We start from the raw sequence: 22,063 nt of genomic DNA on the forward strand, positions 1-22,063 counted from the left end.
AATGGGGCCAAACGTAGAGTGATTTATGGAAGGAGAGATAATCCAATGCATAAGTAGAAAAGTACACACACCTGGAGAGACCCTGGCACCGGCCAGGATGGTGGCACTGATTGGGGAGTGGCTGAGATGGTGTACCAGGCAACCAGAATGTTCTCTGCTGATGTCAGCTGTGCTAGGAGCTGGTGTGTAAAACCAACAAGGAAATGTGTCTGTGGCTGTTGGAACCACTTGCTCTGGATGCTACTTCCAGTGAGGATGCAGTGCTTAAATGCAGACCTGGATTGGAATTCAGAGTAGGACCGCACAGAGATGGTGGGGTGGAACCCTGGGTCGGCCAAGACTACAAGGATGTTAGGAAATGCTGACTGTACCTAGGTGTTGGGCAAAGGTGCACAAAAGACAAAAGGGGCCTGCAGGAGAGAACATTTTCCACTCCTATTAGGAAGAAATGATCATTCAAAGCACAGCGGGAATCATGAAAAAAAGGGCAGCTTATGGTAACTCCATCCCTGGGGATGTTCTAGAAAGACGACCAGACACCTCTCTACTTAGGATGCATTAGAGATTATTAAAAGCATTCCTTGCCCAGTTCAGGGGTGGGGGGGTGGGCCTCCTGACCTCTCCAAAGGTCATTTCTATCCCAAAGGATCACATGTCTGAAGGGCACTGGATAAAAATAAAGTCTATTAATCACGGAGCTGCCACACAATGTCCTAGGAGAGCCAGAAGAGAGAAGGGCAATCTACAGTGGACCTCACTCCACCGAGGAAGGAAGAGGGAGGCTGTGCACATCTGGGAAGAGCCAAGGAAGCAGCCACTGAGATTTCCAGAAAGGCAACAGCAGCCTGTACTTAGGTCCCCCAAGCACTGCAGGGTCGGCAGGAAGGACAGACCCTGTGGACAGGGAACCGGAACACAGCAAATGGCACTAAGAGCCCCTAAACAAAGACAGGCACTTTGGAGGAGAGGGTTCGACGCTAGTACTTTGTGCAGAGAGAGCAGGCTTGGTGGAGAGCATCTACAAGGGGGGCACATGTCAAAGAAAGGGGACTGGTAAGTGAGTGGAGCATGAGAAAGGGCGTGCAGGGTGTGGCCAGGAATATACAGGAATATTATTGGCTGGGCTTCCACCAACTACTAGAGAGAGTGAGTGAAAAGCTAACCCCAGGATCTATGATAGCAGAAAATCACCAAAATGAAAGTAAAGCTTTTCAAAACAAGACTAGAGTGGCAATGCCCCAGGTCCACAACAGCTGCTGGCAGCCTTGATGGATGGGCTACAGCAGCCAGACACAGCTGGAAAGCCTGCTCCGTGGGGGGTCTGAGGACCCTTCCCAGCCAGAAGCCCAGAACCAGTCTCCCCAGGGCAACAAAACTGATCCCCATCCAGGAAGCAAGACCCGGGCCAAAGCAGGCACCCACTGGCATTGCCCAGAGGCATCGGGGCTGTGCCCTGCTTCCTCCTCATTCTGGACCGCAACCGCAAGAGGTGAGATGTTACCTGCAGGAGTCATCTCAGGAATTTCACTGCACGGTGTGTTAAACAGCCAAATGGGGGTCATAGACTTTGAGTTCTTCTAGCAAAATGTTCTCCAAACAGCTGTCACCCCACCAGGCACGGAATGACTTTTGGAAAATCACAAGAGGCCAGTGACGAGGGAAGGAAAAGGCCCCACCTCCAGGGTCCTCCCTGGGCCCTCTTTCCCCTGGCTCACCCCCTGCCTTGGGGGAAGATGGATGAGGCACCCGGGGAAGCCCCATGCCCAGTCCTGCCGCAGCTGTTTCCCTGAAGCCCCTTCTCCCCTAGGACAGGGGTCTGGGAATCAGAGGAGAAGGCAGGAAGGAAGATCTGCAGGAGGGTGGATTTGAGGGCTGCCCTTGCCATGGAATGAACAGATGGCGGCTGATACAGGGAGAAGACGACAGGGCAGGATGCTAAACCCACCGCCCCCTGCTCTGGAAAGTGCGAAAGGACAAAAGCTGCTGACCACAGTCGCTCCTCAAGCTGAAGGCCCCTCGAGAAACAGCACAGTGACCGGGGCTCCCTGCCACCCCTCTCTCCCAGACCCACGTCTGCAGACCCTAACCCAGGACCAGGCAGTCGCTTGTCCAGGAGAGGTTTCTGAAGCAGCAAGAAAAGTCTAGAGTTGGATGGAGGGGCGTTTATTAAAGTGAGTCATCGTCCCAGAGAGATTCTTCCTAGGTTGTCCTACCGAGGACAGGGACAGAGAAGGAAATTAAAGAGAAACAAATGAAAAGCCACAAGCGCCTTTGGGGGTGGGGGGGTGAGTTATGTTTTTGTTTGTGACTCTCTGAAATGGAGAAAGAAATAGAGGATGAATCTTAAAAGAGGTGGAGAGAGAGAGAGAGAGAGAGAGAGAGAGAGAGCACCTGAGGAAGGCCACCAAGAAGGCACTGCCAGATGGAGAAGGACAGGAGGCCTCCCGACGGGCTCCCCTGTGCAGACACCCTGGCTGCATCAGGAGGAGGGGACACTGGTGGAGGTACAGGCAGGCAGGCAGGGTGCAGGCCCAGGAGCAGTGGCCTGGCAGCCACGGAAGCAGAGGGCAGGGTGGGGCTGGGGCAGGAGCCGAGGTGCCCATACTTACTGTCACAGACGTAAGGCTTGTCGTGGTCTTCCTGAGAGGCAGCGTCGTGCCTCCTCCTGCCACCCGCAGAGCCGCGAGCCTGGGAAGACAGGGGGGGTATGGGGATGCTCGTTATTATGATGGTCACACGGCTCAAGAGCATGCGCCCTGGGAGGCCCTGCGTGCCTGGCCTCCATCTCTCCCACACCTTCGTCGCAGCACCAACGCCAATGCCGGTTTTACAGGGGAGGAAACTGAGTCCCAGAGAGGTCAGGGAACTTGCCCCGAATCCCGCGGCTACTTGCCTGGGTCATCTCCTTAAGCGACTCCAAGGAGGGAGCACTATCATCTACATTTAATGGATGACAGGACTGAGGCAGCAGAGACGCTAAGTAACGAGCCCAAGGTCAAAAAGAACAGAGCCAGGACACAAACTCAGGACAGTCCCAATTCCTACCTGGTACTGGGGCTTCCATCCCACTAGGGCCTCCTCCTAGGGCTTCAGTGACCCGGGAAGAAGATGCCAGCCCTGATCCCTGTGCTAATCATCTGACTCCCATCATACTGGGAGCAAATCCTGGTGGGAGAGGAAATGCAACTGCAGTTGTCACACCACTGCCCACTCCCCAAGTGTCCCAAGAGACAGCCAGGCCTAGTGGCCAGGCCCAGGACATAAGCCCAGACACAGGGGAGCTTCTGTCCCCTTGATGCTTGACCTTGGTTGGGATGGTTTCGGGTCAGGCCTCGCTGTGTGGTCTGCCTCAGGCCTCCAGCCAGTGACTTAAACCTTGACCCTCACAGTCTCCTGATGTGGCCCTGCTGTGTGTATCTCCCAGGGAGGGACCGCATGAGAAGCGGGGGGAGGGGGGATGACTCTACTTTCAGGAGAAAACCAGCCCAAGAGGTCGCTGGCAGCTCTGCCGTCCAGGACAGTGGCTACAGGAATGCGGGAGGTTTATTTTTAAATCTCTGTAAGTCCCACACTGGTCACGTGGGTAGCACCCTACCTCCTCCAGGTCATTCTTTGGTAGTGAGTAGCCGTAAACTCCCAGCCAAGGAAAAGGCCGGCTGAGGTCTTTGGGGACAGAGAGGAAGGGGCAGCAGATGAGAAATGAGACAGAGCAGAGGCCTGGGGTGTGGGGGAGATGCAGCCGTCTCAGGGCCTGGCCTGCAAAATGGCCCTGGGGACTCACCGTGGCGAGGCCCGTACCCCAGGCCCCGGGCCCTCGCACACTCACAAAACACCCACCCACACTGCACCATCAACCCCACCTGCCAAGCGGCTGCCTCTGCCACCTCCTCAGCTTGTCTCTCTCCAAAACAAACTCCTCCTCCCTCCCTCCAGTCTCTCCTCTGCCTCCCCACCCCCCCACACCCTGCACGAGTGACAGCCAGCCTCCCTCCTCCCCTCGCCCTCATTACTCAGAGTTGACCCCAAGAGGGAGCTGCCAGGCGCTGGCAGCCGCCCCGGGGCACTGACAGGCACCCATGCCCAGGATGCCAAGGGTGGTCGCCCTCGTTGCCTGCTCCCCCCCACGCCACCTCAGTGAAGCCAGGGACAGCTTGACGTGTACAGCCCACAGCCCTGTCACAGCCGCCAAGAGCAGGTGAAGGCAAGTCAAGCGGAATGACGAAGAACAGCAGCTGGGAAGGGGCTCGGAGAGGAGCAATACCTCCAGGGAAGAGGAGGGGTCAGCAGAGAACTGGAAGCGCCAGGGCTTCCGGGGCAGCTGCTGACGGAGGAGCAGCTCTGCAGAGAGCCAGGCTCGCAGGGCTGCAGGGCTGACTCCCTGGGCCTCAGTTTCCTCCAGCTGCAGGATGGGGATCTGGGTTGCATGGCCCCCCGGGGGGGGGGGATGGGTGAGGTATTCTTCTAAGGCAGCAGCACCACAGATCCCCTGAAAGATCTCGAGCTTGGCCACTTGGAATCTACCTGCCCTGCTCAAATGTCACCTCCTCTAAGAAGCCCTCCCTGACCACCTTCTGTCCACTCGATAGCCTTTCCTCTGTCCGATCATGCTTTCTCACAGCTCCTGAGCTGGCTGGCAGACAATGTGTACGTGTGTTGCTTTACTTGCTCACTTTCTGTCTGTCCCACATGAGGTGGAGATCAGTCTATCTAGTCCATCACTATTCTCAGAACCAGGCGCAGGGCAGCCCTTAAACGTTTGCCAAAAAAAAAAAAAAAAAAATGAATCCATCAATCTGGCTGGAAAGTCAATTATTGGTGGTCTCCTTCACTCTCTGTATCCACATGCTATTGATTCTTCCTTCAGAGATCATTGCAGCCTTCGCAATTCCTTTCTATTCCACAACCTGACCTCAACTGCTCCAAGAACCCACCAGCTGGGCTGTTCAGCCTCGTCCTTCCTGCAGGACTGCCAAACCATGTAGACACAAGGGAGAAGGGACAGGAGCCCATGGTCACTCATTCATTCATATATTCTTTCATTGCCACCTATGACCCGCTTACACATCCAAATGGAGCCTATTGCAGATCTCATCGGGTTTACCCCAAATCAGCTACATCCACATTTTTGTTTTTAGTGGTCCCTGTCATGGCTAGTCTCTCCTCCACCCAGCCACATCCAATCTATGCTTTAGCCCTGCTATCATCCCATTCTTCCAAAAATCTTCCCCTTGCCGCACTGAAAAGTAAAAAGAGCCATGTGGATAGATTTGAACACCAGCTACATTAGCCAGTCTTTGGTTACTATAACAAAACTTCTTTTCTTTATAAACAAATGAAGTTCATTTTGACTTCTGGTTCTGAAGATGTAAGGTCTAGGAGCCTCATCTGGCAATGGTCTTCTTGCTTGCAGGCTTGAGGTAGCCCAGAGCATCATAGGGCAAGTGTTAAGGAGCATGTGTATGTGTCACTCATGGGAGCGCCACCCTTATCTAATGACCTTATCTAATCCTAATCGCCTCCAAATTCCATAGTCAGATTAAGTTTTCGACCTCTGAACACCCAATTGGGATTAAATTCTGACACATGGAGCCAGAAGGACAATCAAACTGTAGCATCAGCCATGAGACTTGCACTAGTTACTTCTCAAAGCTTGGGTTTTCTCATCTGTAAAACAGGAACAGCAACACCTCCAGAGCAAGTTGTTGAGAGGGTTAGAGCTAAGGGTGTGACACCACAGGGACAGTGCTAAGTCTATAGGAAGTGCTTGATAAATTATTTTTATCTCCTTACCCACATTGATCTCTGTCGTTTTTTGTTGTTGTTGTTGGTGGTGGTGGTGGTGGTTTGTTTGTTTTGTTTTGTTTTCGGTACCAGGAATTGAATCCAGTGGCACTTAACCACTAAACCCCAGTCCTTTTCTTTCTTTTATTTTTTTTCTTTTTTCTTTTCTTTTGAGACAGGGTCTCGATAAGTTGCTTAGGGCCTCACTAAGTTGCTGAGGCTGGCTTTGAACTCGTGATCCTCCTACCTTAGCCTCCAGAGTTGCTCGGATCCTCTGGCTCTGTTTGCCCCTGGTTAATGCACGGTCAGAAACCTGCTGGGCTCTCATTGCATCTTAAGTTTTAGCATCTTCTCCTTAATCTGATTCTGAGGTCCTTGAGGGCAGAGATGGCACTTTGTACTTTATTATGAATCACTAACACTTAGCGTTATGCGGGGCTCACAGCATGCAGAGCTCTTTCCTGTGTATTAGTTCAGTTAATTCTTAAAATAACCTTTGAATGAGACCGAGTAGTAGTATTACTCCTATTTATCATGTGATGAAGCAGGCTCTGAGAGGGTTCATGACTGTCCACAGTCACGGGACCAGGAAAAGAAGCAGGACCTAGGTTTCCAGACACTGTTATGAAACCTTTGAAATGGATTTGCCAAAAAAGAACCTGTCTACACTCTCTGAGAGCTGCCCACCTCATTGCACTCCGTCCCACCCCACCTCCCATTCACATACTGGTGGGCCATGGCAGCCATGATTGTACCATAGGACCCTGCCCCATAGGCCACGGTTGATTGGCTGGTTCAGGATTAGTCACATGATTTTTGGAGCTAATCAGAGTCTACCTCCAAGCTGGGCCAATCAGATTCTACCTCTAAGGGACTTGGAATTGGGAAACAATGACCCACAATGAGTATAAGCCACTTGAACTATGGGAACCCATAAATTCTGGAGCTATGGGGCAGAGAGTTAGAGGAGAGGAAGAATGAAGGAAGGGCTGGGGTTGTGGCTCAGTGGTGGGGAGCTTGCCTAGTGCTGTGAGGCCCTGAGTTTGATCCTCAGCACCACATAAAAATAAATAAATAAATAATAAAGGTATTGCATCCATCTGCAATTAAAAAAAAATAAATAAAAGAAGAAGAAGAAGGCGGAGAGAAAAAAAAAAGGGTCAGAAGAGGCCCGGGTTTCTTACTTTTCCCCAGTTCTAAGTCCCTGCCTCTTTCTCGCCTTTCCTGTGGTTTGGATCTTCAAAGATTGCTCAAATTTGGGGCAATGGCCCAGCAACTTTTCAAGTTCTCCCCATTTTTGCTTAAGCCATCAAGTTTCCTGCAACTAAAAGACCCTTAACTAGGGCAGTCGGTCCAAGCCAAGGGCTCGTTCTTCTGTAACAGTTGTTCTCAAACAGTGGTCCCGGGATCCGTGTCAAAACTATTTTCATAATAATACTAGAAGACTATTTGCTTTTTCCCTCTCATTTTCTCAAAAGTGGATAATGGATTTTTCCAGAAGCTACATGACACGTGATGATGCTTTCACAGTGAGCTTAGGTATTCTTAAGCTTAAATTTTTTTTGTTTTAATTTCTAATGTAGCAAGTCACTAGTGAAATAAGTCTCACTGGTTATAATCAGGACAATACCTTTGCAGGGGGCTCACAGTGATTTTTAAGAGTGTAAGGAATTGTTCAGATGAAAAAAAAAAATTAAGGACCATTGCTCAAAACCTTTGCTACTGAAAGTGTGGTTCCTTCTCTCTCTCTCTCTCTCTCCCCCCCTCCTCTCTCTAAAAAAAAAAAAAAAGAAAAAGAAAGTGTGGTTCCTCAGACCTGCAGGGCCAACAGCACCCAGGGTCCTGTTAACAAGGCAGGAGCTCAGCCCACACATCCCAGACCTGATGCCTCAGAATCTGTACTTTTCCAAGATCTTTGGGATCTTTCTATGCACTCTTAAGTTTGAGATGCACCAGACTGCACCATAGTACATCAAAAAAATACTAATTAATAGAATAGATTCAATGATAATACTCAGGTGGATGACTTGACAATAGTTTTATGAACCTTAACAAGCTGTGATTTCTCAGGCTAAAGTTATCATAAACATACTTGTTGTTAGATTTGAACTGCTCTCACCCCTCAGGGAACTTACATTATCAGAACTCCCAGAGCTATTCCCTTGGTTTGTACCCTCCCTTCTAATGCCTCGCCTTTATTAAGCACTCAAAATTGGCTGTGCATTCTTATTTCCATTTTACTGAAGAAGAAACTGAGGCCCAGAGTACTTTTACAATGTGGTCACGGTCACAGAGTTTATATAATTTATCCAAGGAGTAGAAGGTGATGAAGCTGGGGTTGGAACTCATGGGTTTGAAGTTCAAGTAAGGCAGAACCCATCTTGTAAACTCTTCCTGAGCCCTGACTTCCTCATGTGTACACAGAGCACCTGAACATCTTGTCAACCTGCAGACCCTGATCCAGTCCATGTAGGGCAGAGGCTGGGCTTCTGCCTTACTAATGAGCTCGCTTGCTCCAAGGTAATACTGAAACCACAGTCCAGGACTACACATGGAGGAGCCAGGCCTAGACTACCCACGGAAATGGGAGGAGTTATTCACCAGTAGCCATCAGCTTAACTGAGGCTGTGGGTGAAGTAGTGTCACATGCTATTGCAGCACAAAGAGGCCCACCCATACCTTTCTGGGTTCTTCCATGGCTCCCACCATGGTGGTATGTCCATAACGTCATTGTACAACATGGAGCCAGTAGCTGCTAGTCGGCAAGCACTGGCTGGACCCCAAGCTAGTCTCAGCCTCATCCAGGCCCCTCGATGTTTCATGCCTTCTCTAGGCTCCCCTGAAGTTGGGGGTATGACTATTTCTTTCTGTCATAGTTTGAATGTGAGGGGGGCCCAAAAAAGCTCATGTGTAAAACAATGCAAAAGGATTCAGAGGAGAAATGATGGGGTGGCGAGAGTCTTAACCCAATCAGTGAATTAATCCCTTGATAGGGATTAACTGAGTGGTAACTGAAGGTGGGTGGATGTGGCTGGAGGAGGTGGGAATTGGGGCGTGGCTTTAGGTATATATTTGTATCTGGCCTTGGAGTCTCTCTCTACTTCCTGATCATCAGGTGAGCTGCTTCCCTCGGCCACCTTCTTCCACCCTGATGTTCAGCCTCACCTTGAGCCCAGAGGAACGGAGCCAGCCTTCTATGGCCTGAGACCCCTGAAACCATGAGCCCCTAAATAAACTTTTCCTCCTCTACAGTTGTTCTGGTTGGGTCCTTTAGTCACAGCAGCAAAAAAAAAAGCTGACTAAAACACTTTCTGTTTTCCATGATTCAGTCATTCACTCAGCAAGCTGGGCCCTGGCTACATGCTGAGCATTGAGCAGGCACAACTCCATGGAGAAAGCACAGAGCTGTCTCCAAATCCTGGCTTCTCCCTGACAAGGCTGAGTGATCTTGCCCAAGTATTTAACCTTTTGGGGAGTAATAATACCAACTTAAAGGAATGAAAGAAAAAGTTCCAATCAATAGAAAAATACCAGGAACCACACTTGTCATTTCAAATTTTCCAGTAGCTACATTTAAAATAAGACAGAGGATCTGGGCTAGGGTGTAGCTCTGTGGTACAGGGCATTTTTAGCATGCTCAAAGACCCGGATTCAATCCCTAGCACTCAAAAAAATAAATTTAAATAAATAAATGAAAATAAGGCAAACATTTTTTTAATGTGCATTTAATTTTACTAAAACATAATTTATTTTAATAATTTATTTAACCCATGTATCCGAAATATTATAATTTCAAAATTTAATAAATATTAAAATTGATAACGAGATGTTCTATGCTCCTGTCTTCGTGCTAAGTCTTTGAAATCTGGTGTGTGTTTTCCATTTATAGCACTTCTCAGTTTGGACCAGTTGCCCCATGTGGCCAGCAGCCTCTGCAATGGACAGTCAGAAATATAGAATATAGTGTAAAGCATCTGACACAAGTCATCACTGTCTGCATAGTAACTTCATTGTAAAGAGCCCGTCGCATTGCCTGGTTTAGAGTAAGTACATTTTAAGTATAAATGGCTGTGGCTGCTGCTATTGCTATTGACAATCTCACAGAGCAGACACCCAATTCCTATTCACTGACTGCGAGTCCAATCTTCTAGATTTATATTGAGAGTGCAGAAAATGTTAAGAGGACCATTTTCTACAGTCTACTCTAGTAGGTTTGGTTCAGGAGACAGGAAGCAGGTCAGGAGTTACACAGGCCTCGAGGTTCAAAGGAATTTCAAGCTCCAAAGCCTTCTTCCAAGATGGAATCAGACATCAATTATTTTGTAGGCAACCCTACCTGCTGAACGAAGTAATGAGTCTAGGCAAGTTCGTCGGTGGCTATGAAAATCACTAGGTGAAAATTTGTGGAGGAAATTTATAAGGGAGGAATCAGGCTGGCAATAAATCTACTGACCAATTCAAAGATCACTAAAAGCAGAAGAACTGGAGACCATGTGCCTCCAATAAAAGGTACATCTCACCACCAAGGAAAGATTCTTGCCTACCTCAAAATAAATATTTATAGATACACACACACACACACACACACACACACACAAATAACCTCAATCTATTTAAGTCTCTAATCAAACAACAGTAGTACCTTTATCCACAGGAAATATGTTCCGAGACTCCCCATGGAGCACTGAACCCTAGATAGTACCAAATCCTATAATTTAATGCCTTTTCCATCTTAACTAAGCACTTATCATGCATTGCGGCCATAACTTCTGCAGTTTGAGGTGTAACAGCAAAGGTAGTAGGAATTTCTTTTTTCTTCTTTACAATGTCACAGATAAAAGATTCTTACTGTTGATCTTAGCAACCTCAACATCTGATATGTTTTTTTCTTTCTTTAAGAACTTTCACCTGTTCATTTAAAGGGAATACTTTATGGCTTCTCTTTGATGTATCCAAATCACAGGCATCACTACTCTTGTGCTGTGGGGCCACTATTAGATAAAATAAGAGTTACTTGAACACAGTGCTACAAAACTAGCACAGTCTATCTGGTAACCTAGACAACCCTGATGTGACTAATGGGAGGGTGGCATATACAGTGTGGATGCACTGGTCAAAAGGGGCGATTCACATTCCAGGCATGACAGAGCTGGACAACCCAAGATTTCATCACCCTACTCAGAATGGTGCATGATTTTAAATTTATGAATCAGAAGTTTCTGGAATTTCCATTCAATATTTTCACACCAGGGTTGACCACAGGTAACTAAAACCATGGAAACCAAAACCACAGAAAGAAAAGACAACTATACCAGTTTCCAGGAAATAGAATGGACAGAGGAAGACATAAAAGCACCACTACTCCACCAAATCCTGAATGTGAGAAATTCTACAAGACAAGCCAAGTTCTTCAACAAATCAATGGCACGGGGGTTTAACACAAAAATGTCTATGGTAGAGTGTCATGAGAAAGAGGTATGTGTGGAATAAAGGAGACTTAGGCTGCAAACCAACCAACCAGTACTGGGCATTTTTTGAGAAATCCAGGGGAAATGAACAGAGGCTGGATAGTAGCTATTAGAATAATGGTCATTTTTACTGAGTATGAAAATGAAATCTATTAGAGATACACTCTAATGTCTAGGATTTGCTTCCCACCCACTCCTGCTCATGAGGAAATAATCAAACACGGAAACCAACGAAAAGTGGGAGAAAAGAACAGATGAGACGAAACAGTCAAAACACTGGCAACTGATGAAGCTGGTGACAGTGATATAAGAACACACCATCAGACAGCTGGCCTGCCCTCACTGAGAGATCCCTGCTCCTGTCAGCAGGTCTGAGCATCTGAGCCCACGGTGCGGGCAGTGCGAAACTACATGCCACTGTGGACTGAGAACCCGCCTGTGATATACAGTTCAACACCCTATCCCAGATCTGCTGAATCAGGACTGCTGACCACAGGTCCCCAGGAATCTGCATTTAAAAGCTCTCTCAGAGATACTGTTGTCCACTAAAGCATGGGGGGCTGTGAGAGTAGGGAGGCTTGCGAGAATTATTATTGGACCCAAACCCACAGAGCAAACTTCTTATCTTGGGGGGAAAGGTCCTGCCTGCAGCCTCAGGCCTAAGAGAGTGAATTCTCCAGTGGGGAGCCTCAGTTTACCCCTGGAGGGTCCTCTCCATCTCATTACTATCCAATGCCCTTGCAGACCTCAGAAGGTCAACCACAGAAAGCCCCTCTGGGCTTGCACATGAGGCCTCTGGAGAACCAATCTGGGGCCTGAAGGCGCCACCCTGGCTTGGCTCTCTCCCTGCCGGGGACCAAGCACCACCTGGTTTTCATCCCTTCTTCCAGGGCTTTCCCTCCGCCCATCCCAGCTCTGACCCCTTCCTTGCCCCATCCCAGACTCCAAAGCTCATGCCAAACCCACTTGGGGACCATCAGCGGCATCCCCCCTTCTTCCCCAGCAGGCTCCTGCTCCCAGCCTAGGGAAGCGCACCCCCAAAGTTTGTGTCCTGACCCTGTCATTCTGGATAAAACTTTCAGCCTTTTTTCATGACTGAGTGATGGGCCCAACAGACACCCTGTCCTCCTCCTCCTCCTCCCCTGCAGAGTGCCCTCTGCCTCCTGTCATCCCTCTGGCCAGCATGGAACTCCTCCAGGCTCTGACCGGATCAGAGCCCCTCTGGAGTGTTCCTCTCTGAATATTCTCCAAGCCAGACCATGGGTGTGAGATCATCTCGCTTCAGTGGGACCTGGAATAAGTCCAGGGATCGATTATTGGCCTGACCTCAGCTCTGCTCTTTCCTCCCTTGTGACATCCCCCACTTACCCGTCCTCTGGTCCTATTCTTTCGCTTGGGAATATCCTCTTCTAAATCCTCTTCTTCATTCCCTTCTTCTACATTCTCATCATTTTCCAAAACCCTCTGGAATGACAAGAAAATCAGTGGAAGATTTGAGAAATCAAATGCAAAGGAGAAAATCTTCAGAGGGTCATTCTTAAGGGGTTCCATTGTTTTTGTTTGTTTTGTTTGTTTTGGTTTTTTGCTTTTGTTTTGTTTAGGCTGCTGTTCCTGATGCTTGGGAAGTGGAGCCTCTGAGATGCTGCCCAGGAGTTTGACACTCCTCAAGCCCAAGCCCAAGCCCCTTCCAGCCAAGTCCTCCCAGAACACCAAACTTCTCCACTCTTTGAGCCCAAGAAGAGTTTTCTGAGAATACTCTGGCAGTGCTATGATTTGGAAGTGAGGTGTCCCCCAAAAGCTCATGTGTGAGAAAATGCAAGAAGGTTTAGAGGAGAAATGATTGCATTATGAGAGTCTTAGACCAATCAGTGGCTTAATCCCCTGATGGGATTAACTGAGTGGTAACTGAAGGTGGGTAGGGTGTGGCTGGAGAAGGGTACCTGGGGGTGAGCCTTTGATATATATTTTGCATCTGGTGAGTGGAGGCTCTCTCTGCTTCCTGATCATCATGTGAGCTGTTTCCCTCCACCACACTCTTCCACCATGATCTCCTGCCTCACCTGGAGCCCCAGAGAATGGAGCCGGCCATCTATGGACTGAGACCTCTGAAACCATGAGCCCCCAAATAAACTTTTCTGCCTCTACGATGGTTCTGGTCAGATCTTTTAGTCACAGCCGTGACAAAGCTGATTAAAACAGGCAGAAATGCTTTTCTATGGAGCCACGCACGTCATTTTTATCAAAACTTACTTTCTTTAATGTAATCTTTCCTTTTGTTCCTATCAAAGGCCACCTCAGAACCATGAAAATGTGTTTGTCCCTTCCCTGTCATTCTGAAACCTGCCCTGTCTAAAAAAAAAACAAGTAACTTCCTGCTCATCTGACCAGAATGTAACGTTAACGTACTGCTCGTAAGAATCCACTTTAAAAGAAAAAAATATTTTCATGATAGTTCTTGACTTGTCATAGAGTTTAAAGATCATGAATTCAAATGATCTCTCTCCGGTAGCCCTGGGAGTCACAGAGAATTCAATTTCCATTTTACAGGTGAATAAAACTGAGGCTGAGAACCATTTTGATGGTTCAAGATCATAGAGGGAGGGCATGAGTAGAATAGTCAGGTGCATGAGCTCCGCTTCCCGTTGGTTTCTCAGACCTCGGGAATGAGGACTCAGGTTCATCACAGTGTGCTCTTCATATAGGGACCTGAGCACTTCACTCCCTTAGAAGAGGGGAGGGAAGAAGTGGAGTATATACCCCCAGGTTCAAGGGAAGGTTCAAAGATCATCGCAGGAGACCCAGGCCTTCACCATGGGAGTAGGAAAAGAGGCAAGGGGCTTGGAACTCACTGAACTCCATATCAAGGCCCTGAGAACTTCCATATGGGCTCACTGTGTGACTCGGTTCCCCCATTTATAAAACAGAAATCAATTCAATCTTCATTCATATCTAGCACTAGCTCCAAGGCAGGTACTGCACTAAGGCAAGATGCAACATAGCGGAGGAGTCTTGGCCTCAAATCAACCCCACAGTCTGGAGAAGAGAGGACAGATTTAAAGAACATGCGTAACCACATAATGCCAGCGGTTATAAAGTCAAGTTCAGGGTACAGGAGAGGGCAAAATGACAAAAAGGGAATTTTACCTCATCTGAAGGTTGGGGGAGGCTTTCTGAGGACAAGGGGAGATGAGATATGGAGAATGAGCAAAGACTAGCCCTGGGAATGGAGACAGGGAAGAGGGAGGAGGAGAGGAAAGAGCTTCTAGGCAGGGAGACCAGCATGAGCAAAGGAGGGAGGACCGTGGCTGGTCCCAATAGCAGAAAGGGCTGGTGTGACCAAAGTTTGGTGGCTCCAGGAGAGAGATGGCTAAGATGCAACCAGAAAAGTGTGCAGGAAACACACTTATACAGGATGACACCACAATCCTTGGGGGAATGGTGCAAAAATTAAAAAATTTTTTAAAAAACTATAGAAAGTCTTAGAAAGTAGCACACAACACATGGACATTGGATGTTACCATTGCTATTCAAATAGCCTCCAGGACACACCGCTGACCTGTCCTCAAAGAAGGAAGCCCAGGAGTGGGTTACTAGTGATCTTCTGCTCCTGCCTTCCTGCCAGAGTGCTCTGCTGCAATCATAGCAGCCAGGATACCCCTGTCACCCCATCCTTCCAAAGAGCTCCAAAGAGTTCTATTGAATTCTTCTCCAATTTCCCTCCCAGTTTTATTTAGGAACCCACCAGCCAATGGTACTTATGGATCTCTGGGTCAGCCTTTACCATCTAATAGTCCACAGCTGAGTCTGCTGGATGTGACCTCTGGCTCATAACTAGGAAATGTTGGCTCGGGTCTGCAGCAGGCCCTTGGCTTCCTGACCTGCAGGTGGGACCACTAGAGAAATCCATGCAAAACAATGACAAACGCTGTGCAGTCTTCAGTGAAAAAAAATGTAGCATAAATATCCGGTGTAGTTATTAGGACTGCGGTGGCTGATCACACAGCTGTCTTGCAAAGCTTCTGAGTCTTGAGGTCATTTAATCATGGTAAGTTCCAAGTGTCTGGAATTTAAAGGTCATTGCCTCTGGCATCTCAGTACAATTCTGACTCCACTGTCATTTTTCATGATAAGGGTATTTATTGTCCATAATACAGACTCTGGGTTGGAAGGTGAAAGACGGGTGGAGGCAGATGAGCTGGTCCCCAGAGTGTCACACAGCCTCAATGTCCAAGAGTGAACTGACGTCTCCTCTCCCTGAGGTTCTGTCCCTCTTCTCCCCACCAGCTCCCTTGTGACTCTGGAATCTCCAGTCTATGCCCCATAACAGTGTCTGCATTTCTCTCAATGTGGCCCTGACACCAGGAGTCTCTCTATGTGATTCTTAACTCAGAAAGAGCCAGGACACCCTAAAAAACAAAGCTCATTTCAGGCCTCAGATAGCAGAGGGGGAGAGTCCAGTCCAAGAAGTGAAGGGCAGGGGTGGTCCAACTATAGAATCAGCTTATCCCCAGTCACATACCAGCAGTCCCTGTCCAAGGACATTGTCTGCAAAATAAACACATTTTAAAATAACTTTTCTCTCCGTTACTCTAAACAGTCTTTACAGTGATGATAATAGTGGTTTGTGGTTGTATCGAAAAAAAAAAAAAAAAGAGAGAAAGAAAAAGAAAAAATTCCTTTTCAAAGATTCCATTATCTCCAGCCAGGAATACTACAAAATCTAACAAATGTCACTCTGTTGGCCCTACATCCAATCTCCTCTCCATGCAGAACCAGAGGGATCTTTATAAAATATAAATTCACTGCCCTGATTAAAATCCTCCAATTGGCTTCCTCTTTTATTTTACATGAAACTGAAAGCCACTTCCACGTCCCTTGAGGCTGACAGGTCTGGCTCCTGGCCACCTGTCCAGCTCCACCCTGGGCTCTTCTCCCTGGCACCACACTCGAGCCACATGGGCCTTCCGTCTGTTCCAGCAACACAAGCTCTGACCTACCTCGGGGCCTTCAGCACACTGTTCCTCTGCCCAGAAAGCTCTTTAACTGAGATTAAACCCCTTGTATTCCTTAGGACACTACCTAGAATCTGCCCCGACCCTTCTTCTACTGAATCTTCATCTTGGGTGTGTGCATCTCATAGTACTTTTCCAAGAACACAATATTTTATGTCTTACTTGTTCTCTGTATGTCACCAGACTACAGGTGGAGAGGGCAGGTCTCCCTTGGCCCCTCTCTGCAGCACCTGACACCGTTCCTCCTCAAGGGAAGCCTTCATGAAACTTTGGTCAAATGAATGAAAATTTTAAAAAAACTATAGACCATTGACTCCCTGGGTATTTTGGTAACGTGAAGCCAACGAACACAAGTGAATCTGTTTGGCTTCGGATGCTGCCTCAGCTTTGAGCACATGGCAGCCATTTAGTTTTATGAATATAAATATTCTGGTCTCTAATAGACCCGAGTTTCAGGAGAAGAACTCAAACCCACCTCCAGTTCTGCAGGAAAAGGGCCACACATCACTCAATATCAAGGCTTCTGGGCAATGGGTCTGTCCCATTCGCTGATTCTGTCAAAGCCCACTATGTAACCAAACACTCCACTAAGGGGTCACAGAGAGGTGACAAACCTGACCTTCAAAATCTAGAAGTCCAACACTGGGGGGAATAGGCGGCTGGCCAAATTCACAAGGAGGAAAGCAGCAGGTGCCCTAGACACTAGAGGTAAGAAGAGAGCCCTGTGGCTACGGGGAGACCCAGAGAGGCTGGACAGGGGGTGGCACTGAGGCTGAGCCTCGGAACCGAATGGAACCTGTGCTCATGGAGGTGGAAGAAAAGGTGTGCGCCAGATAGAGGGTCCAGCAGGACCAAAGGCAGAGAGGGAAGAAGGCTGAGGAGCAGGAAGGAAAGAAGTCACAGCAAAATAAGCCTGAAAACTAGCTGAGGAGCAGGGAGAGGAGGCCCAGGAAGGTCACACCACCACTCGGGATTTATTTAGTGAGAAGCACAATTTTTTTTTTTTTTTTTTTTTTTAGCAAGGTGCCGGGGTGGCACAAACAGAGCCGTGCTTCAGGACAAAAGGTAACTAGCAAAGTAGGACATGTGGGAGGGGGAAAGACCGGGATCGGGTCACACATCAGAATCCGGTCACTCGTGCACCTACTCAACACATAAGTGCTGTGGGTCTCCTACGCGCCCAGCACTGTTGGGGGACTTGAGATGTATGGTGAGCAGAACAAAGTCTCCTGCCCTGGGGAGTTTACCCTCTATTGGGAGAAAACAGATAATAAACAATAACATAATAAATAAACAGATTTCAAATGACATTTGATGGTGATAAGAGAAAAGGGGAGAAAAAGAAGAAGAAAACAGAGTGAGGGAACAAGAGATGCAGGGCAGGAAGGGCACAGGACGTGGTATGAAATGCAGCGGGTCAGGCCATGCCCGAGGCAGGAGGAGCAGGCCTGGCGTGTTCTTGGAGCAGCAAAGACAGGTTGCTGCAAGACTTGACAGAGTGAGCGAGGAAAATAGGAAGGAGCTGCTCAGAGAGGTGGGAGGGCCCTGTTTCACTCCAGACAACGGTGGCCACAGCAGGCTTTGCGCTCAAGAATGACCGGCACCAACTGAACTTGAAAAAGTTCCTTCTCCTATGGTCCATCCAATCACTGGAATATTACTCAGCACTAAAAAGAAATTAGCTCTCAAGACATGAAGGAAGCTTACACGTGGACTGCTAAGGGAAAGCAGTCCCTCCGAAAAGGCTGCCGTAGGACCCCAACTGAAGGACGTCCTGGAGAGGGAAAAACTGTGCACACTGTAAAGCCCAGTGGTTGCAGGGGTTATGAGGGAGGGTCACGCCCGAGCACAGAGGATTTTAGTGCATAACCATAAGTGTGGTTGCCTGTCATTACCATGTGCCCATAGACCACCAAGAGTGGACACTAAAACATGGGCTCTGAGTCATAGGGGCGTATCAGTGTAGGTTCCTTGATTGTAATCAATGTGGTGGGAGCCTGTGCTCATGGGGGAGTCTATGCGTGTACGTGGGCACAGGGGATATAGGAAATCTTTGTACCTGCCTCACCATTTTGCTATGAACCAAAAGTTGCTATTTTTAAGTGGTCTTTTAAAGACTCCCTCTGAGGTGCTAGCAGGGAAGACCATCACAGTCCTTTAGACAAGTGGTAAATGTGGCCTGGACCAGGGCGGCCACAGAGGGTGTGGGGAGAAGGGCCATGCTCTGGATTTGTGTTGGACACACGGCCAACTGGATTCCGGATGCATGGACATCGTACTTGAGAGAAAGACAAAGGGGACTCCAAGTTCCATTCGACAACTAAAGGCTAGAGTGAATGAAAAAATCTCCAGTAGGTCTGGAGCTCGCGGAAAGCAGAGGAGGGAACAAACAAGTCAGGGAGTGGGAACTAAGTCGAAAAGACTCGACCATTCATCTTAGCACAGGAGTCGCTGTGAAGGAGGCTAGTGCTTTTACTGAGACCCAACTCTGCACCTGCATGCACCAGGTACAGAGGACACAGAGGTGACAACAAGCCTGGGTCCCGACTCTATGGAACTCACAGGCCAGTGAGACCTATTAAACAAACCAGAGAGGTATTATTATTATTATTATCATTCCTTTAACTATCACTTCAGTAAATTAATGAATTAATAATTAAAATAGTGAATGGAGTATAAAATTATGCATATACAATGTAGGTAACAAAAATATAAAATTTTAATACAGGATATAAATTCAATAAAATATAATTTAATTATATTTAATTATTAACACCACTATTTATATTAGCACTAGTTAATATTATTACAATACTCTGTGTCGAGCATTGTACTGGATAAACAGGATTCGAGGCAAGTGACAGGAAATGGTGGGTGCACACCATTATAATCCGGAGCTGGGGGAACAGATGATCCATCCTGCAGGGAGGGGACTATGGGGCAGGCCTTGAAGGATGAGTGAGTTAATCCTCATTAACTCCACCAGATCCTCTCTCCCCCAGGCCCAGAGCAGTGGGAGAAAAGAACCAGAAGTCTGAGGAGCAGGAGCTGAGCCTGCATTGTGAGGAAGGGGGCAAGGCCAACACCCAGGAGTCTACACCCTGGACTGTGGGCTGTTTATTTCACAGGGAGGAGGGCTCAATCTGCTTTGCTTCCCAACATGGCCCCAGGACCTAGCAGGTACCCGGTGCTCAACAGGCTCCCTAAATACATTTGGAACAAACAAATGAAGAAATCAGGGAGAGGGGTTGGTGCATTGAATTGGAAAAGCCTCAAAGTGCTGGGGGTGTGGGTCTGCAGTCCCAGGAGTGAGTACCTGTATCTCCTGGATGCTCTCCTCCTCCCGGGCATCCACCTTCTTCTCCACCCCCTCTCCGCGGAGCAAGGCTTCCAGTGTGGTGCTTTCCGAGGTGAAGCCATCTTTCTTCAGGGGCAGCTCCACTTCTGAAACACACACACACAGAAAGGCAGGTCAGGCCACCAGAAGAGCTGGGGCAGGAAGGATGGCTCTTAAGGACACGTTCCACCAGAGCTCCTGGGTAGAACTCAGAGCGGCCGGTGCTCTCTCTTCCAGGGGGACAGGAACATGGGCGTTGAGGGCAGCTTTTCCAGCTTGTCTCATAATCCCAGAGGTAGATCACGACCCTCTCGGACAGCTGAGGCCGGGCAGAAAGGGTGCCAGGCGGGACACGGGACCACTCCACCTGGGCCTGGGTCTTGCTTCTGCCTCTCTCTGGCAGTGGGACTGAACAAGGCGCTGGAGGAGGCTCAAGCCTGTTCTTCTACCAAGGGGCACAATGATGTCCCACACCACAGGGTCGTTGGGGTCGGAGAAGTGCTGATTTACAGGAAAGCGTTTGGAAACTCTCAAGCAGCACACCGGCTTGGCCATTGTTATTACTGTCCCCTGCCTCCACCCCAGCTCTGGTCAGGCAGTTCATGACCTCTCCTCAGCCAGGTGGCTGCCCAGCTCTGCTTGGCTCCATGAAAAGCTAATTCGGCCTCCGCAAGGCTGTTCCCATGCACTCATAGGGGATGCGGAGCCTTGAAAGCCAGGGGAAGAGGAGGAGCAAGGGCAGGTGCCCAGCAGGACCCAGAGAGCAGGGTGGGAGCTGAGGGCACAGTCTCTGAAGACGTGGGGAGTTTGAGCAGCTGCTGGACAGCAGGTCACTGGGTGCTAGAGTTCTGATGCTGAGCACCTCCCAAAGGCTCACTGGTAAAGACCAGCCCCCAGGGCCACCCTAAGAGGAGGTGGCGGAACCTTTAGGAGGTAAGGACTACTGGGAGGTCCCTAGGGGCATTCCCTTGAAGGGAACTGTACCTCAGTCTCTTCCTCTTCCTCTCTGGCTTCCTGGCCATGAGGTAAACAGTTTGCTCTGCCACCCATTCTCTGCATCGCCATCACCAGAAGCCCCAAACAGCGAGTCTGCCTGAGCATGGACAGGAACCCCTAAACCTTTTCTCTTTATAAGGTAGTTATCTCAGGAATTTTGTTACAGTGATGAAAAACCAACCTACTGGGCTAGCTAAGTAAAAAAAAATAATTTTTTTTTTTTTAAAAAAAGGCACCTAAGAGACAACCCAGCTGCTGAGAAAGAACAGAGTGGAGCTGAACCCCTTCCTCAAGATGCCCTTCAAAGTCCCATTTTTACAGAGGGTTTTTAAAAATAATACAGAGTTATGAAAAATTGTGCTGTGAATGGATAATTATGAATGTAAGGCATTCCACTATTGTCATGTATGAAAGAAATTTTAAAAATCCAAAAAATAATAATAAGTAAAAACAGAAACCTAAGGTCCAAGTGATCATATTTTGATTTACTGTAAAATTTTCCTCCAACCTCTCCTCTGATCCTGGACTTCATACCCCACCCCCACTTATACACACACACACACACACACACACACACACACACACACACAATACCACTCTCTCAGGTCCCATGGATGCAAGAACACAATACAGTGGTGAGTGTGGAAAACAGGGGAAACAAATGGCCCACTCATATCAGGGAATTGAAGGTTTAGTGTAGGGACTAGAAGGTGTGTGTGGGAGAAAGGGAACCAAAAAGCAATGGTGAGGTGCCCCCAAAGGAGCATTTCCACTGCTACTCCTGGGGAGACAGACAGATGTTTGCAAGAACCTGGAGACAGGGCCAGACAGGAGCTCTGGCTGGCACTGCTTGCAAGATCCCAGAGGTCAGGAAACAAGGAAACCAACACATGACCCAAGCACACTTTCTTCCATTCTCCATCTTCCTGCCGTGCTTCCTTCCTCTCTCATTGGCCAACCTTGACCGGAAGCCAGAGGGCAGGGAGCCTGGTCAATGCAGCCCACCGAGGTCAACTTCCTGGGACACAGAGCAGTGTGAAGGGCAAAGAGTGGATCTGGAAGGGTGAATGGAGATCAGCAGCACCATCGAGCCCTACTTCCTTCCCACCCCAACGGAACCCTACCTGCCTGCTCCATCTCTCCACCCAGAAGAGCACAGGACAGCCAATCCCATGGAAGAAAGGCACCATGGGTGACCAGCTCCCAGAAAAAAGAAAGTGGAAGGAGGAACAGTACCTGAAGTCTCTTGAGAGGCAAGGTCTCTGGGATTTTTTTTTTTTAAAAAAAAAAACAAAAAAAGAATAGAGGACCCACCTCCATCAACAAGCACTACCACAAAACCTGCCACCTCTGGACTGCATCCATCAATCTATCCTTCCTGCCATGTGACAACTGCTGTACTGGGACTAGGGACATAGGAGTTGACCAAATCAAGTTAGTTCCGGCCCCTGGGTGGTTTCTAGTCTAAA

At 48.4% G+C, this 22,063-nt stretch overlaps 1 protein-coding gene across 6 annotated transcripts in view; it reads right to left on the reverse strand.

Moving 5' to 3' along the window:
• Nucleotides 1-22,063, reverse strand: part of Dpf3 (double PHD fingers 3) — a 259,655-nt gene that overhangs the window by 98,211 nt on the left and 139,381 nt on the right. For all 6 annotated transcript variants that reach the window (XR_002483520.3, XR_002483521.3, XM_005321197.4 and 3 more), the window contains exons 4-6: nt 19,578-19,705; nt 12,618-12,713; nt 2,610-2,688 (exon numbers count right to left, since the gene is read on the reverse strand). Coding sequence is in view for 4 of the 6 variants with exons in the window: in XM_005321197.4 (XP_005321254.1) it covers nt 2,610-2,688; nt 12,618-12,713; nt 19,578-19,705 (303 nt within the window). In the remaining 2 variants the exon portion in view is untranslated. The remainder of the gene's footprint in view (nt 1-2,609; nt 2,689-12,617; nt 12,714-19,577; nt 19,706-22,063) is intronic.

The sequence above is a fragment of the Ictidomys tridecemlineatus genome, chromosome 5 (assembly GCF_052094955.1).
Source record: "Ictidomys tridecemlineatus isolate mIctTri1 chromosome 5, mIctTri1.hap1, whole genome shotgun sequence".
Lineage (NCBI taxonomy): Eukaryota > Metazoa > Chordata > Mammalia > Rodentia > Sciuridae > Ictidomys > Ictidomys tridecemlineatus.